General features: G+C 37.1%; 1 protein-coding gene across 1 annotated transcript in view; it reads right to left on the reverse strand.

Moving 5' to 3' along the window:
• The window catches only part of DPY19L2 (dpy-19 like 2), a 122,788-nt gene that overhangs the window by 58,390 nt on the left and 48,309 nt on the right, over positions 1-16,089 (reverse strand). Inside the window, exons 12-13 of the mRNA XM_064290136.1 lie at positions 14,876-14,935; positions 1,467-1,547 (exon numbers count right to left, since the gene is read on the reverse strand). Of these exons, the coding sequence (XP_064146206.1) occupies positions 1,467-1,547; positions 14,876-14,935 (141 nt within the window). The remainder of the gene's footprint in view (positions 1-1,466; positions 1,548-14,875; positions 14,936-16,089) is intronic.

Below are 16,089 nucleotides of genomic sequence, written 5' to 3' on the forward strand. Positions count from 1 at the left end.
CTGCACAAAAAGCAGTACCTTCCCTCCATTGTCCAATCACACGTTCATTGTTTCCTTTCAAAGTCTCACCAGAAGCATATTTAACCCACATTTCTAGAAACATTCTGTTGCTGGAGCCATACGTATTCTCTAAGACAATAGAGATTTTCTGTATGACTCTCCTCACTTCCTTCTGAGCCCTCACCTGAATTGCCTTTAAAGTCTATAATTCTACAATCTCTTCAGGGCAATCGAGGCTTTTACTGTTAGGCACCTTATAACTCCTCCAGCCTTCACCCATTACCCAATTCCAAAACCACTTCCACATTTTAGATATTTGTTAGAGTGACATCCCACTCTCTGGTACCAAATCTTGTCTTAGTTGTCTAGTGCTGCTATAACAGAAATACCACAAGTGGGTAGCTTTAATGAACAGAAATGTATTTCCTCACAGTTTAGGAGCCTAGAAGTCTGAATTCAGGGCACCATCTATAGGGGAGGGCTCTCTCTGTTTGCCTGCTCTGGGGGAAGCGCGTTGTCTTTTTTCAGCTTCTATTCCTAGGTTCCTTAGTGATCATGTAGCATGTATCTTCTCTCATGCTTGCTTGCTTGCTTAATCTGTTCTTTTATTTCTCAAAAGAAATTGACTTAAGACATACCCTATACTGATTGTTCCTCATTAACATACCAAACAAAACCCATTTCCAAATGAGATTATAATCACAGTCTAGGCTATGATTCGCAATGGTTTGGCAAACACTATCTAATCACCTTCCATCTTGTGATTTAATGTGAGGAGCCAATCAGTGGAAAGTGGAGTTGCCTTGGGGGTGTGGCCTGCCTCCAGTATATAAAAGGATGTTCTGGAAAAGTTCACTTTCTTTTCTCGATCCCACACTCTTCGAGTCCTCTGACCTCTGGTTGTTGGGACGTGACCCTGCAGATTTGGATTTACCATTCCGCAACACCATGAGCCAGCAGAGACTTCTAGCCTTCTGTGTGACCTGAAGATTTTGGGTTCATCAGCCCCTGCAATCATGTGAGCCAGCAGAGATTTTTAGCATGTTGTGTGACCCACGGATTTGGGACTTGCCAGCCATTTCCTCACAATTGTGTCAGCCATCTCCTTAAAGTAAATTTCTCTCTCTCTCTCTATATATATATCTATCGACATATGCTTCACTGGTTTTGTTCCTCTAAAAACCCAGACAAGAGGTTAGGATTTACGCACATATTTTTTGGGGGGGGGGACACAATTCAATCCATAACATTAGGTCAGCATTCACCAATGCACTTTCTTTCTAAGTACGTCGAGAAGATCATTGGACTGTAAAGTTTTGATACTGGCTCTGCCAATAACTAACTTAAGAACCTTGAAGAAGGCACTTAACTTTTATAAAATGAAGAAGTCAGAACAGAATATTTCACTGTTTCCACTCAGCTACATATTTATAGGAACTTTTATGTTTTAACTAGAAAGTACTTACATGGTCTGAAACTCCTAAGATTTTAGATGTCAAATATTTCAAAATAATTGCTCCAAACCACCAAATACAACCTTGAATTAGCTAAAAAATAAATGAAAGAGATAGAAGTCAGGTGCTAAAAATACAAATTACCCAGTTAGAATAATCAATCACATCTATACATGACAGGAAAATTTTAATCATGTGAGGTATCTTAGTAGCGAGGTCTAAAAAAAGTAATGAAAATTTTCTTTTAGAAAATTTTGTTTAATGGAAAAGAACTGAAACTGATAACACTGGAGTTCTACATATCCTAAACACAAAGAAACTTCTAAAACAGTTGTTTTCAATACTCATCCGCTGCTGTCAAGTAGATTCCAACTATAGGACAGGCTAGAATTGCCCCATAGGGTTTCTAAGGTTGTAAATCTTTATGAAAGAAGCCTGCCACGTCTTTCTCCCACAGAGCAGCTGGTGGGTTCGAACCACTGACGTTTTGGTTAGGAGCCAAGCACTTTAACCACTATACCACCGGGGCTCCTTTTTTCAGAATAGATAATAAATTATTCTAGCACCATTAATTGAAAAGTGATCTCTTTTGTACATCAAGTTTTCATACAGACATAGACCTGTTTCTATCATCATCATTAATCTATTGATCGATTTACCTAATCCTACCTCAATTCCAAAAAAACAAATCAAACACATTGCCAAGTCTATTCCACACAGTCTAAATCGTCATATTTAATCTTGATAACTGAAAGGGGATGTCCTTCCCCACTCTTTCAACTTTTGATATTTTCTCCTCTTTCCCTTCTCCTCTTCTTTCTTTCTCTCTTCTTTTTCTTTGAGGACAATCCAGATTATTTTTAAATCTTGTTCTTTCATGTGAACTTTGGAATTAATTAATTGAAAAAACTGTTCAATTTTGGTTGGAATTGCTTTAAATCTATACATCAAAGGAAAGAATTGACAAATTTGTTATACAGAACAGTCATAAGCTTACAATGCTATATTTCTCCATTTATTTGGATTTTTTTTTTTTGTGCTTTCAGTGAAAGTTTACAAGTCAAGTCAGCCTCTCATACAAAATTTATATACACCTTGCAAGGTACTCCTAGTTGCTCTCCCCATAATGAGACAGCACATTCCTCCTCTCCACCCTGTATTCCCCATGTCCACTGAGCCAGCTTCTGTCTTCCTCTGACTTCTCATCTCCCCTCCAGAAAGGAGCTACCCACATAGTCTCAAGTGTCCACTTAAGCCAAGAAGCTCACTCCTCACCAGTATCATTTTCTATCTTATAGTCCAGTCCAGTCCCTGTCTGAAGAGTTGGCTTTGGGAATGGTTCCAGTCTTGGGCCAACAGAAGGTCTGGGGATCATGACTTCTGGAGTCCCTCTAGTCTCAGTCAGACCATTAAGTCTTGTCTTTTTACAAGAATTTGAGGTCTGCATCCCACTGCTCTCCTGCTCCATCAGGGATTCTCTGTTGTGGTCCCTGTCAGGGCAGTCATCCATTGTAGCTGGGCACCATCTAGTTCTGCTGGTCTCAGACTGATGGAGTCTCTGACTTTTGTGGCCCTTTCTGTCTCTTGGGCTCCTATTTTCCTTGTATCTTTGGTGATCTACATTCCCCTTTGCTCCAGTTGGGTTGAGACCAATTGATGCATCTTAGATGGCTGCTTGCTAGCATTTAAGGCCCCAGACTCCTCTCACCAAAGTGGGATGCAGAATGTTTTCTTTATACATTCTGTTACACAAATTGACCTAGATATCCCCTGAAACCACGGTCCCCAGACCCCTGCCCCCGCTACTCTGGCCTTCGAAGCGTTCGGTTGTATTCAGGAAAACTTTGCTTTTCATTTAGTCAGCTTGTGCTGACTTCTCCTGTATTCTGTGTTGTCACTCCCTTCACCTAAAATGTTCTTGTCTACTATCTAATTATTGAATACCCCTCTCCCTCCCTCCCTACCCTTGTAACCATCAAAGAATATTTACTTCCGCGTTTAAACTTTCTTGAGTACATAACAGTGGTCTCATGCAATATTCGTCCTTTTGCAAGTGATTAATTTCATTCAGCATAATGCATCCCAGATTTCTCCATGTTATGAAATGTTTCACGGATTCATCATTGTTCTTTATTGTTGCACAGCGTTCCATTGTGTGAATACACCATAATTTATTTATCCATTCATCTGTTGATGGGTACCTTGATTACTTCCATCTTTTTGCCAGTGTAAACACTGCTGCAATGAACATGGGTGCGCATATATCTGTTCATGTGAAGGCTCTTATTTCTCTAGGACAAATTCCAAGGAGTGGGATTGCTGGATTGTATGGTAATTCTATTTCTAGCTTTTTAAGGAAGTGCCAAATTGATTTCCAAAGTGGTTGTACCACTTTACATTCCCACCAGCAGTGTATAAGTGTTTCAGTCTCTCAACAACCTCTCCAACAATTATTATTTTGTGTTTTTTGAATTAATTCCAGCCTTGTTGGAGTGAGATGGTATCTCATTGTAGTTTTGATTTGCATTTTTCTAGTTGCTAATGATCGAGAGCATTTCCTCATGTATCTGTTAGCTGCCTGAATGTCTTCTTTAGTGAAGTGCCTGTTCATATCCTTCATCCATTTTTTAATTGGGTTATTTGTCTTTTTGTTGTTGAGTTTTTCCAATATTATGCAGATTTTAGAGATCAGACCCTGACGGGAAATGTCATAGCTAAAAACTTTTTCCCAGTCTGTAGGTAATCTTTTTACTCTTTGATGAAGTCTTTGGATGAGCACAGGTGCTTGATTTTTAGGAGCTCTCAGGTATATATTTTCTCTTCTGGTGTTTGTGCATTGTTAGTAATGTTTTGTGTACTGTTTATGCCATGTATTAGGGCTCCTAGTGTTGTCCCTAATTTTTCTTAGATGATCTTTATCGTTTTAGATTTTATATTTAGGTCTTTGATCTATTTTTAGTTAGTTTTTGTGCATGGTGTGAGGTATGGGCCTTGTTTCATTTTTTTGCAGATGGATATGCAGTTATGCCAGCACCATTTGTTAAAGAGACTGTCCTTTCCCCATTTAACAGACTTTGGGCCTTTGTCAAATATCAGCTGCTCATATGTGGATGGATTTATGTCTGGATTCTCAATTCTGCTCTATTGGTCTATGTACCTGTTGTTGTACCAGTACCAGGCTGTTGTTACTACTGTGGCAGTATAACAGTTTCTAAAATCGGGTAGTGTGAGGCCTCCCACTTATTCTTTTTCGGTAATGCTTTACTAATCCAGGACCTCTTTCCTTTCCATATGAAGTTGGTGATTTGTTTCTCCATCTCATTAAAAAATGTCATTGGAATTTGAATCGGAGTTGCTTTGTATCTATAGACCACTTTCAGTAGAATGGACATTTTTACAATGTTGAGTCTTCCTATCCATAAGCAAGGTAAGTTTTTCCACTAATGTAGGTCTCTTTTGGTTTCTTTCAGTAGTGTCTTGTTTTCTTTGCATAGGTCTTTTACCTCTCTGGTTAGATTTATTTTAAATTCTTGGGGGCTACTGTGATTTCCTCTTCCACGTTCTTTTTGTTGGTGTAGAGGAATACAACTGATTTTTGTATGTTTATCTTGTATCTTGACATGCTGCTGAACTTTTCTATTAGTTTCAGTAGTTTTCTTGAGGATTCTTTATGATTTTCTGTGTACAAGATCATGTCATCTGCAAATAGAGATACTTTTACTTCTTCCTTACAATCTGGATGCCCTTTATTTCTTTATCTAGCCTAATTGCTCTGGCTAGGACCTCCGGCACAATGTTGAATAAGAGTGGTGACAAAGGGCATCCTTGTCTGGTTCCCATTCTCAAGAGGAATGCTTTCAGACCCTCTCCATTTAGGATGATGTTGGCTGCTGGCTTTGTATAAATGCCCTTTATTATGTTGAGGAATTTTCCTTCTATTCTTGTTTTGTTGCAAGTTTTTATCATGAATGGGCATTGGACTTTGTCAAAGGCCTTTCCTGCATCAGTTGATAAGATCATGTGGTTCTTGTCTTTAGTTTTATTTACATGATGGATTACATTGATTGTTTTTCTAATGTAGAACCATCCTTGCATATCTGGTATGAATCCCACTTGGTCATGGTGAATTATTTTTTTGATATGTCGTTGAATTCTATTGGCTAGAATTTTGTTGAGGATTTTTGCACCTATGTTCATGAGGGATATAGGTCTGTAATTTTTTTTTTGTGGTGTCTTTACCTGGTTTTGGTATCAGGGTTATGCTGGCTTCATAGAATGAATTTGGGAGTATTCCATCCTTTTTTATGCTCTGAAATACCTTTACTAGTAGTGGAGTTAACTCTTCTCTGAATGTTTCGTAGAATTCTCCAGGGATGCTGTCAGGGCCAGGGCTTTTTTGTTGTTGTTGTTGTTGGGAGTTTTTTAATTACTTTTTCAATCAATTCTTTTGTTATGAGTTTATTTAGTTGTTTTATCTCTGTTGTGTTAGTTTAGGTAGGTTGTGTGTTTCTAGAAATTCATCTATTCTAGGTTTTCAAATTAGTTAGAGTAGAATTTTTCATAGTAATCTGATATAATTCTTCTAATTTCAGTTGGGTCTGTTGTGATGTCACCCATCTCATTTCTTATTCAGATGATTTGCTTCCTCTCCTGTTTTTCTTTTGTCAGTAGGGCCAAGAGTTTACCTATTTTGTTAATTTTTTCAAAGAACCAGCTCTTGGTCTTGTCAACTCTTTCAATTGTTTTTCTGCTCTTTGTTGCATTTAATTCTGCTCTAATTTTTATTGTTTGCTTTCTTCCGGTATCTGAGGGTTTCTTTTGTTGTTCTCTTTCTACCTGCTCAAGTCAAAGGGAGAATTCTTTGATTTTGGCCCTTTCTTCTTTTTGGATGTGTGTGTTTACTGATATAAATTGGCCTCTGAACGCTGCTTTAGCTATGTCTTAAAAGTTCTGATAGGAAGTGTTTTCATTCTCACTGGATTCTATGAATTTCTTTATTCTGTCCTTAATTTCTTCTATAACCCAGTCATTTTTGAGCAGGGTGTTTTCAGTTTCCAAGGGTTTGTTTTCTTTTCTCTGCTTTTTTGGTTATAGATTTCTACTTTTATGGCTTTATAGTCAGAGAAGATGCTTTGTAATATTTCAATATTTTGGATTCTGTTAAAGCTTGCTTTATGACCTAATATGCGGTCTATTCTAGAAAATGTTCCATGTGCAATGGAAAAGAATGTATACTTCTCTGCTGTTGGGTGGAGTGTTGTGTATATGTCTATGAGGTCAAGTTGTTTGATTGTGGCATTTAGATCTTCCATGTCTTTACTGAGATTCTTTCTAGATGTTCTGTCCTTCACTGAAAGTGATGTATTGAAGTCTCCTACTATTATTGTGGAGCTGTCTATCTCACTTTTCAATACTGTTAGAGTTTGTTTTATTTATCTTGATGCCCTGTGATTGGGTGTGTAAGTATTTAGTATGGTTATATCCTCCTGGTATATTTCCCTTTAATCATTATATAGTGTCCTTCCTTATCCTTTCTGGTGGGGTTAACTTTAAAGTCTAAGTCAGAAATTAATATTGCCACTCGTATTCTTTTTTGATTGTTGTGTGCTTGATGTATCTTTTTCCATCCTTTGAGTTTTAGTTTGTGTCTTTAAGTCTAAGATATGTCTCTTGTAGGCAGCATACAGACACATCATGTTTTTTTATCCATTCTGCAACTCTGTGTCTCTTTATTGGTGCATTTAGTCCATTTACATTCAGCATAATTATGGATAGGTATGAATTTAGTGCTGTCATTTTGATTTCTTTTTGTGTGTTGTTGACAGTTTCTTTTTTCCACTCAACTTTTTGTGCTGAGTAGTTTTTCTTTATATGTTGTCTTTTCCTCTTTATTGCTTTGTTGATTATGTTTTTGCTGAGACTTTATGTTTTTCTTGCATTTTATTTTGATGAGTAAGATTGTCAGTCTCCTTTGTGGTTACCTTAATATTCACCTCTATTTTTCTAAGTTTAAACCTAACTTTTATTTCTTTATATCACCTTGTCTTCCTCTTCATATGACGGCTCTATGACTACATTTCTTAGTCCCTCTTTATTGTTTTAATGTTACCTTTTTTTACATAATAATATCGTTGTTTCCCTGTTTTGAGTGTTTTTTTAATCTTGATTTATTTTTATGATTTCCCTATCTGTGCTGACATCTGATTGCTCTGTCCACTGTTACAGCCTTGGGTTGATATCTGTTATTATTGATTTTCAAACCAGAGAACTCTCTTTAGTATTTGTTGTAGTTTTCGTTTGGTTTTTACAAATTCCCTAAACTACTGTTTATCTGGAAATGTCCTAGTTTCACCTTTACATTTGAGAGACAGTTTTGCTGGATATATGATTCTTGGTTGGCAATTTTTCTCCTTTAATGCTTTATATAAGTTATCCCACTGCCTTCTTGTGTGCATGGTTTCTGCCGAGTAGTCCGAGATTATTCTTATTGACTCTCCTTTGTAGGTCTCTTTTTGTTTATCCCTAAATTCTTAAATTCCCTCTTTATCTTTGGTTTTGGCAAGTTTGATTACGTCTTGGTGACTTTCTTTTAAGATCTATTTTATGTGGAGTTCAATGAGCATCTTGGTTACATATCTTCTCATCTTTCATCATATCATGGAAGTTTTCTGCCAACAAATCTTAAACAATTCTTTCTGTATTTTCTGTTGTCCCTCCCTGTTCTGGTATTCCAATCACTTGTAGGTTATTTCTCTTGACAGAGTCTCACATGATTCTTACGGTTTCTTCATTTAACAAATTTTTTTTTATCTAGTTTTTCTTCAAATATATTGGTGCCAAGTGTTTTATCTTCAATCTCACTAATTCTGCCTTCCATTTCCTCCATTCTGGTCTTCTGACTTTCTATTGAGTTGTCTAATTCTGAAATTTTATTGTTAATCTTCTGAATTTCAGACTGCTGTCTCCCTATGGATTCTTGCAGCCTATTAAATTTTTCATTTGGTTCTTGAATAACCTTCTTAATTTCCTCAACTGCTTTATCTATGTGTTCCTTGGCTTGTTCTGCATTTTGCCTGATCTCCTTCCTGATTTCTTGAGGAGTTCTGTATATTAATCTTTTGTATTCTACCTCTGCCAGTTCCAGAAATACATCTTCATCAGGAAGATTCCTTGTGTCTTTGTTTTGAGAGCTTGTTGAAGAGATCATGGTCTGCTTCTTTATGTGATTTGATATTGACTTTTGTCTTCGAGCCATCTATAAGTTATTGTATTAATTTATGTTTGTTTACTCTATCCTAGCTTCTTGTTTTGTTTTGTCTTGATATGCCCAAATAGGTTACTTGAGTGAGCTAGCTTGGTTATTTGTGCCTTTGAAGCTCTAACATCCTGTCACCAGATGGCTAGAGCTGTTAAAAGTATATGAGCCTAGGAGTCCATTCATTTTTCTTGTATGGATTCAGCTCAAGTGTCCAGGTAGTCAGTAATCAAGTGTGTGGTACTGGCTCTGTCCTACAGTCTTAGTGGGGTAGTGGTGACTGGTGTAGGTCCAGGTATCTGGTTGCAGCAGGGGGTCATACCGTGAGCAAGGCAGGCAGCTGACAACCATCCCATGAGTGTGAGGAAAGCGCGACCCTGTTCCCTAAAGTGCACAGGTGGATGGGTTCTTTAGCTGGGCCTTGGGCAGCCAATGCTTTTGGTTGTAAGGACTGGGAGGTACCACTTATCCTTGGACCCCTGTCACAGGTTGCTAAGCAACATGGTTGAAGCCAACAGTCCTCAGATCCCTGATGTGGGTAGGCGAGGTCCCTGTTTAATAGGCAGTGTCAAACATCAAAACCCGCCCCTCCACCGCACTGCTAAAGCAGTTGAAGTTAGGCCTCTAGCACATATACCGTTGCAGGCTGTCAACAAGGACCTAAGCTCCTGAAATGGGTCCATACAAGTCCATGCAGGAGTGAAAGGTATTCAAAGTTCATGGACTGCTTGTGTCTGGACAGGTGCCACTTCTGTCCTGAGTTCCCCCAGCTTATTGGACCTGCAAATTATCTTTTCCTCCAATTGTTAATTTATTCCTTCTCCAAGGCCAGGAGAATGGCTCAGAGCATGCAGCAGGACCTTTCTTAGGCCCAAGGAAATCAGCAGCCACTGAAGCCAGCTTGTGGGCTGGGGAAGTGGTAAAATAGACTCACATATTTAGCTTTTGCCGAGAGTGCTGTTCTTCTCTGATTCCAGAGGTGTGAGTAAACTGTGCAGCTCACTGTCTGTACCTGAGGAAACCACATCCTGCACACTACCACCAGCCCCACTGTGGTTGCGCCAGGGGATCGTGCCTGAGGGGCACCAGTTTCTGCCAAGTCAGGTCCAGCAATTCGTCATCACTTCTGAACCGACTCTCCCTCCACCTACCACTCAGTCCAATTTCCTAACTTTGCCTTTGATGTTCAGGTTTCCTAGCTTGTCACATATATAATTATTTCGCTTTTTTTTTCAGGTCTTTGTTGTAAGAGGGATCACCAGAAGAATGTGACTACCCTGCCGTCTTGGTCCCACCTCTACCTATTTGGACATTCTTTATGTCTTAAGAATTTTTAATAATTTTCTCCATACAAATCTTATATACATTTTGTTAGATTTAATCATAGATACAAAGTATTTTTTCTTGATTATATAGCAAAAATTTGAAAAACACATTTTGTTTTTTGTCAGAGAACAAAAATGGAATTGTTCTCTATTGCTGAATTCTTATAATTCCTAATAATATGTCTGTACATTCTTTTATGCTTTCTATGTAAATAATGTGACTGTGTATGAACAGTGAGTTTTGCTTCTTACTTTCCAGGCCTTATTTTTGTGATTTACTTTTTTTTCTTTAAGGACCTCCAGTAAAATGTGAAATAGCATATTTATCTTGATCTTGATTTTAAATGGAAACTCCTAATACCTCACCAGTAAGACCAACGATTGCTTTAATTTATTATCATTTTTGAAGGTTTACTCAACTTATTTTCTACTTATTTTAAGGTCAGAAATCCTGGTGGTGTAGTCCAGGTTATTTTCCTTCAGTGCCTTGAAAATGCTGCACTTTTGTCTTCTTGTTCCCTTCTTTCTTACAGATGAGAATTTTATGTCAATCTGATTCTAATTCAATTGACAGTACTCTTCCTTTACCATGAGTATCCCAACAAGTAAGCAGGGATTTAGTTTCTGTTGAAGGAAACTTTAAAGTGGATCTGTTAGGCCTATAAGTGCCTTGTTCAGGCTCTATGTTATAAAAAATTATCTTTCCTAAAGATATATATACATATATATAATAAAAGAGTACTTTTTTTTTTTTAATACCTAGGGAGGCTAAAAAATAATCTTTCTTGCAACTTGTCAAGTTGTAGTAAACAACATTAACATTAAATTTCGGTCAGTCACGAGTGACAATTTTTCTACAGATTGTTATATTGCAATTCAATGTAAAAAACACAAAAACTTTCCTGTTTTCAAATATATTATGGAGACAAAGATATACAATATAACTTTTATACTACAGACATTAAAGAGTAACTTGTTGAAAGAAAAGGTTTTGTAACAAAAGGTGGTAATTCACAAAGTATCTTTGCTTTTTTTCCGTGTCTGCTTTCCATAAAAAAGCCATATAAACCAGAAAACCTGTCCAGTTTGTTGTTTATTTGCTTGCTTTTTTTAGATGACTAGCATGATTCATTTCTCTCTCTTGTATAATTCATAACAGTTTCAAAAAATTTAAATATAACCTGAATATTGATTATATTTCAACTTTTCTCTCCATGGATTTTTATTTTATTGTTGTTGTTTCTTTGATATTCTTGAATTGAAAGCTTTATTTTTATTCTTTCTAGTCTACTACTGAAAATATTTAAGACTATGATTTTCCCTCTGAGTAGAGCTTTAGCTGTAATCCGCTACCGTCAAGTTTATTTTAACTCATAGCAACCCTACAGAACTGCCCCGTAGGGTTTCCAAGGAGCACCCGGTGGATTTGAAAGGCTGACCTTTTGGTTAGCAGATGTAGCACTTAACCACTATGCCACCAGGGTTTCCAAAGCTTTGGCAGGATTTCTTAAAGGTCCAATAACACTGCTCTATTTGTTGTCATTTTTCAATATTCTGTAAATGCCTATTTGATTTCCCTTTGAGTTGTTTTCAAAAGAGGATCTTTAAATTTTCAGATGATTTTAATATTTTTTTAAATATTGCCCAATTTTCTGAAGTAAAAAAGTCATATACTGGAAGAGTCATGTCATCTAACAATTTAGTGTTGTTGTTAGGTGCTGTCCAGCCGGTTCCAACTCATAGCGAGCCTATATACAACAGTGCAAAACACTACCGAGTCCTCTACCACACTCACAATCTTCATTATGCTTGAGCCCACTGTGAAACCACTGTGTCAATCCACGACACTTTTTCACTGACCGTATAATTTACCAAGCATGATGTCCTTCTCCAGGGACTGGTCCCTCTTGATAACATGTTCAAAGTACCAAAGTCACCATCCTCTTTTCTAAGGAACATTCTGGGTGTACTTCTTCCAAGGCAGATTTGTTTGTTCTTCTGGCAGTCCATTGTATATTCCACAGTCTTTGTCAACATCATAATTCAAAGGCACCAATTCTCCGGTCTTCTTATTCATTGTCTAGCCTTCTCACGCATATGAGGTGACTGAAAACACCATGGCTTAAGTCAGGCGCACTTTAGTCCTTAAAGTGACATCTTTGCTTTTTAACACTTTAAACAGGTCCTTTGCAGCAGAGTTGCCCAATGCAGTGCATCATTTGATTTCTTGACTGCTGTTTCCAAGGACATTGATTATGGAAGCAAGTAAAATGAAATCCTTGACAACTTCAATTTTTTCTCCATTTATCATGATGGTGCTTATTCGTACAGTTGTGAGGATTTTTGTTTTCTTTATGTTTAGGTGTAAGCCATACTGAAGACTGTAGTCTTTGATCTTCATCAGTAAGTACTTCAAGTCCTCTTCACTTTCAGGAAGCAAGGTTGTGTTACCTGCATATCACAGAGTGTTAATGAGGCTTCCTCCAATCCTGATACCCCATTCTTATTCATATAGTACAGCTTCTCAGATCATTTGCTCAGCATACAGACTGAATAAGTATGGTGAAATAATACAACCCTGATGCGCACCTCTCCTGCTTTTAAACCACACAGTATCCTCTTGTTCTATTTGAATGACTGCCTCTTGATCTATGTACCAGTTCCTCATGAGCACAATTAAGTGTTCTGGAATTCCCATTCTTTGCAATGTTATCCATAATTTGTTATTATCCACATAGTTGAATGCCTTTGCATAGTCAATAAAACACAGATAAACATCTGTCTAGTATTCTCTGCTTTCAGCCAAGACCCATCTGACAATGATATCCCTCATTCCAATTCCTCTTCTGAATCTGACTTGAATTTTTGGCAGTTCCCTGTCAATGTACTGCTGCAGCCACTTTTGAATGATCTTCAGCAGTATTTTACTTGTGCATAATATTAATGTCATTATTTGATAATTTCTGGATTCAGTTGGATCACTTTTCTTTGGAATGTGCACAAATACGGATTTCTTCCAGTTGGTTGGCCAGGTAGCTCTTTTCCAAATTTCTTGGCATGCATGAGTGAGCACCTCCAGCGTTGCATCTGTTTGTTGAAACATCTCAACTGGTATTCTGTCAGTTCCCGGAGCCTTGTTTTTCACCAATGCCTTTAGGGTAGCTTGGACTTCTTCCTTCAATACCATCAGTTCTTTATCATATGCTGCCTCCTGAAAAGGTTGAACATCAACCAATTCTTTTTGGTACAGTGACTGTGTATTCCTTCCATTTTCTTTTTATGCTTCCTGCATCATTTAATATTTTTCCTGTGGAATCCTTCAATATTCCAACTCCAGGCTTGCATTTTTTCTTCAGTTCTTTCAGCTTGAGAAATGCTGACCGTGTTCCTCCCTTTTGGTTTTCTAACTCCAGGTCTGTACACTTTTCATTATAATAGTTTATTTTGTCTTCTTGAGCTGCCCTTTAAAATATTCTGTTCAGCTTTTTTATTTCATCATTTCTTCCTTTTGCTTTAGCTATTCGACATTCATTAGCAAGTTTCAGAGTCTCTTCTGATATCCATTTTGGTCTTTTCTTTCATTTCTGTCTTTTTAATGACCTCTTGCTTTCTTCATGTATGATGGTCTAAATTCAAGATTTCCAAGGCTGTGGCACAGTGGTTAAGAGCCTTAACCAAAAGGGCAGCACTTTGAATCCACCAGCTGCTCCTTGGAAACCCTGCTGGGTAGTTCTACTCTGTTGGAAACCCTGGTGGCATAGTGGTTAAGAGCTACGGCTGCTAACCAGAGGGTCGTTTGTTTGAATCTACCAGGTATTCCTTGGAAACTCTGTCCTATAGGGTTGTTACGAGTCAGAATTGACTTGACAGCAATAGGTTTTTTTTTGTTTCTTTTTTTTTAATAAATACTCAAGGTTGTACTTTGGCTCTCATGGACTTATTCTAATTTTCTTCAGCTTCAACTTGAGCTTGCATATGAGCAATTTAGTGCACAAGTCTTTCTGTATATTCCCCATGAGTGATGGGAGAATGCCTCCAGTAGTGAGAAACTGTCACTCATTCCATTTGTTCTATTGCTTCTGAATAGAAATCTAGCTCCTCATTTTACCTTAACTTTTTCCAGCTTTATTCTCTTAATATATAATATGCAAACACATAGCTCTTCAATATGGCAGGTATTTTTTAAGGGAAGTACATAAAAGACTTAAGAGAAAAATAGTGAATCTCATCTGTCTGATATTAAAAAATTTAAGTAGTTGCAGCATTTACCTAATAATATACTTATTTTACTGGAAACAAAAAATAAATAAATAATACAGATAACATAGACAACCATTTAGATATTTGGGAAGATGCCTAACAAACATTAGATAGCCGCTGAGTTGAAGTAAGGCCTGGAGGAATGTTGTCCTAAGGTCAAAAATAATAGAATCCAAAGATGGAAGCAGAAGGAAAGAGGTGGTAGAAAGATGCGGAGGAAGGAAAATAGGAAAGTTGTGAAAAAACTAAAAACCGAGTTGTTTAAAAAGAGAAGGTTAAGAAAGCTAAAAAGAGAAGCTCAATGTGAGTAGAAAGAAATTTAAGAGCAAGGTAATGTGGGTATGGTAGAATGAAAGTAAAGGAGTAAAGGCCTGAGAGTAGTGTTGAAATAAATGAACTAATTTCTTGAAAATGATTTATAGTCTTTACTAAGGACTATTTCCTATCTTAAATAAGCAGCTATTTAAAAGATATACTAAATATAAATCATTACAGTTTTTTAACTGTATTATCTGTATCCAGACTACAGAAACAAAAAAATAAAATTTTGAAGAAACTATGTTAAAAATGTTAAACCTTACCCAAAAGTGGAGTTCAGATGTTCCTAATCTTTGAATTTTATTTCTCTTTAGAATTATAGCCTAAAATGTATATGATAGAAAATAAAATGATTAAAATTAACACCTACATTTTATATGAATGGTGCATTTCAAAAATTACTTAGCTACTCCCTCCCATCTTGGTTATCATCAGCCACTTCAACTTTAATTGTTGATTTTTCTAAGTGTGGATATGGCAAATTTCCTTGGGGTGATATCTGAATTCTTCCTCTGCCAAAAAGTTGCCTTTTGGATCCAGTTAGTTCCTCGGATTTAATTTGGACCTTTACTGCATAATTCTCTAAAGAGGTAGATGGTATGTTGGAGGTGCATCTCTGCAAGTGTCTGTATACATTGTCCAATAAAACAGTGAACTAAATTAACATCAAAATCCTTCCTCTTCAAACTCCCAAATGAAATATTTTTAAATGTTTTTAAAATGCATATCTGAACTTATAAGAAAGAAAAAGAACTTCCCAGATGCCGGAAACAGAAAGTGATTTAAAAAAAAACCTAAAAACATGAATCATTGAGATAACCTGTGGCAGTCTTTAAGGAAGACCATAAAACTACGGTACAATTATGAGCTCGTATTATAACCAGAGGGCAGCAGAAGTGTAAAGCAAGAAGCTGGAGCTGAAACTTCTGCATAAAGCTGGGGTCCTCAAAAACTCTACCCTCGGTGACTACAAGTACTGCACCTACCATCTCTAGAAATGGATAAGGAGGGGAAATAAAAATACATATGTTAACGTTTATTTATACAAAAAGGATAAATCAGAACATCAAATAGACTGGCAAGAAAGAGGGAGCTAATTGCAAGAGATGAGGTGAGAGCGATACTTTTCTGAATATAACCTTTTGTCTATTTCTTACTCTTTGAAACCCGGTAATATTTCACATACCCCCCAAAAAGTGAATAAATTAAGTAATTAAAATCAACCAGGATAAAACTGCTTCTGGCCAAGTTGGAGTAGCAGGAAACACATTTACTGTACTGCCTGAAATAACTTAAAAATCCAAGCAAGATAAAGAAAGGAACATTTTTCAAGACACTGGACACCAGGCAACAAAGGACACTGACTCCTGAGAGACACGGAAAACATGAGGCAAGCCCTCTGACTGCCCAGCTTACTGCCTTTATAGAGTGCCCAGGCTGTAGCACTGAGAGGGAGAACCCAGGAAGAGCACAGTAG

The sequence above is a fragment of the Loxodonta africana genome, chromosome 8 (genome assembly GCF_030014295.1).
Source record: "Loxodonta africana isolate mLoxAfr1 chromosome 8, mLoxAfr1.hap2, whole genome shotgun sequence".
NCBI lineage: Eukaryota > Metazoa > Chordata > Mammalia > Proboscidea > Elephantidae > Loxodonta > Loxodonta africana.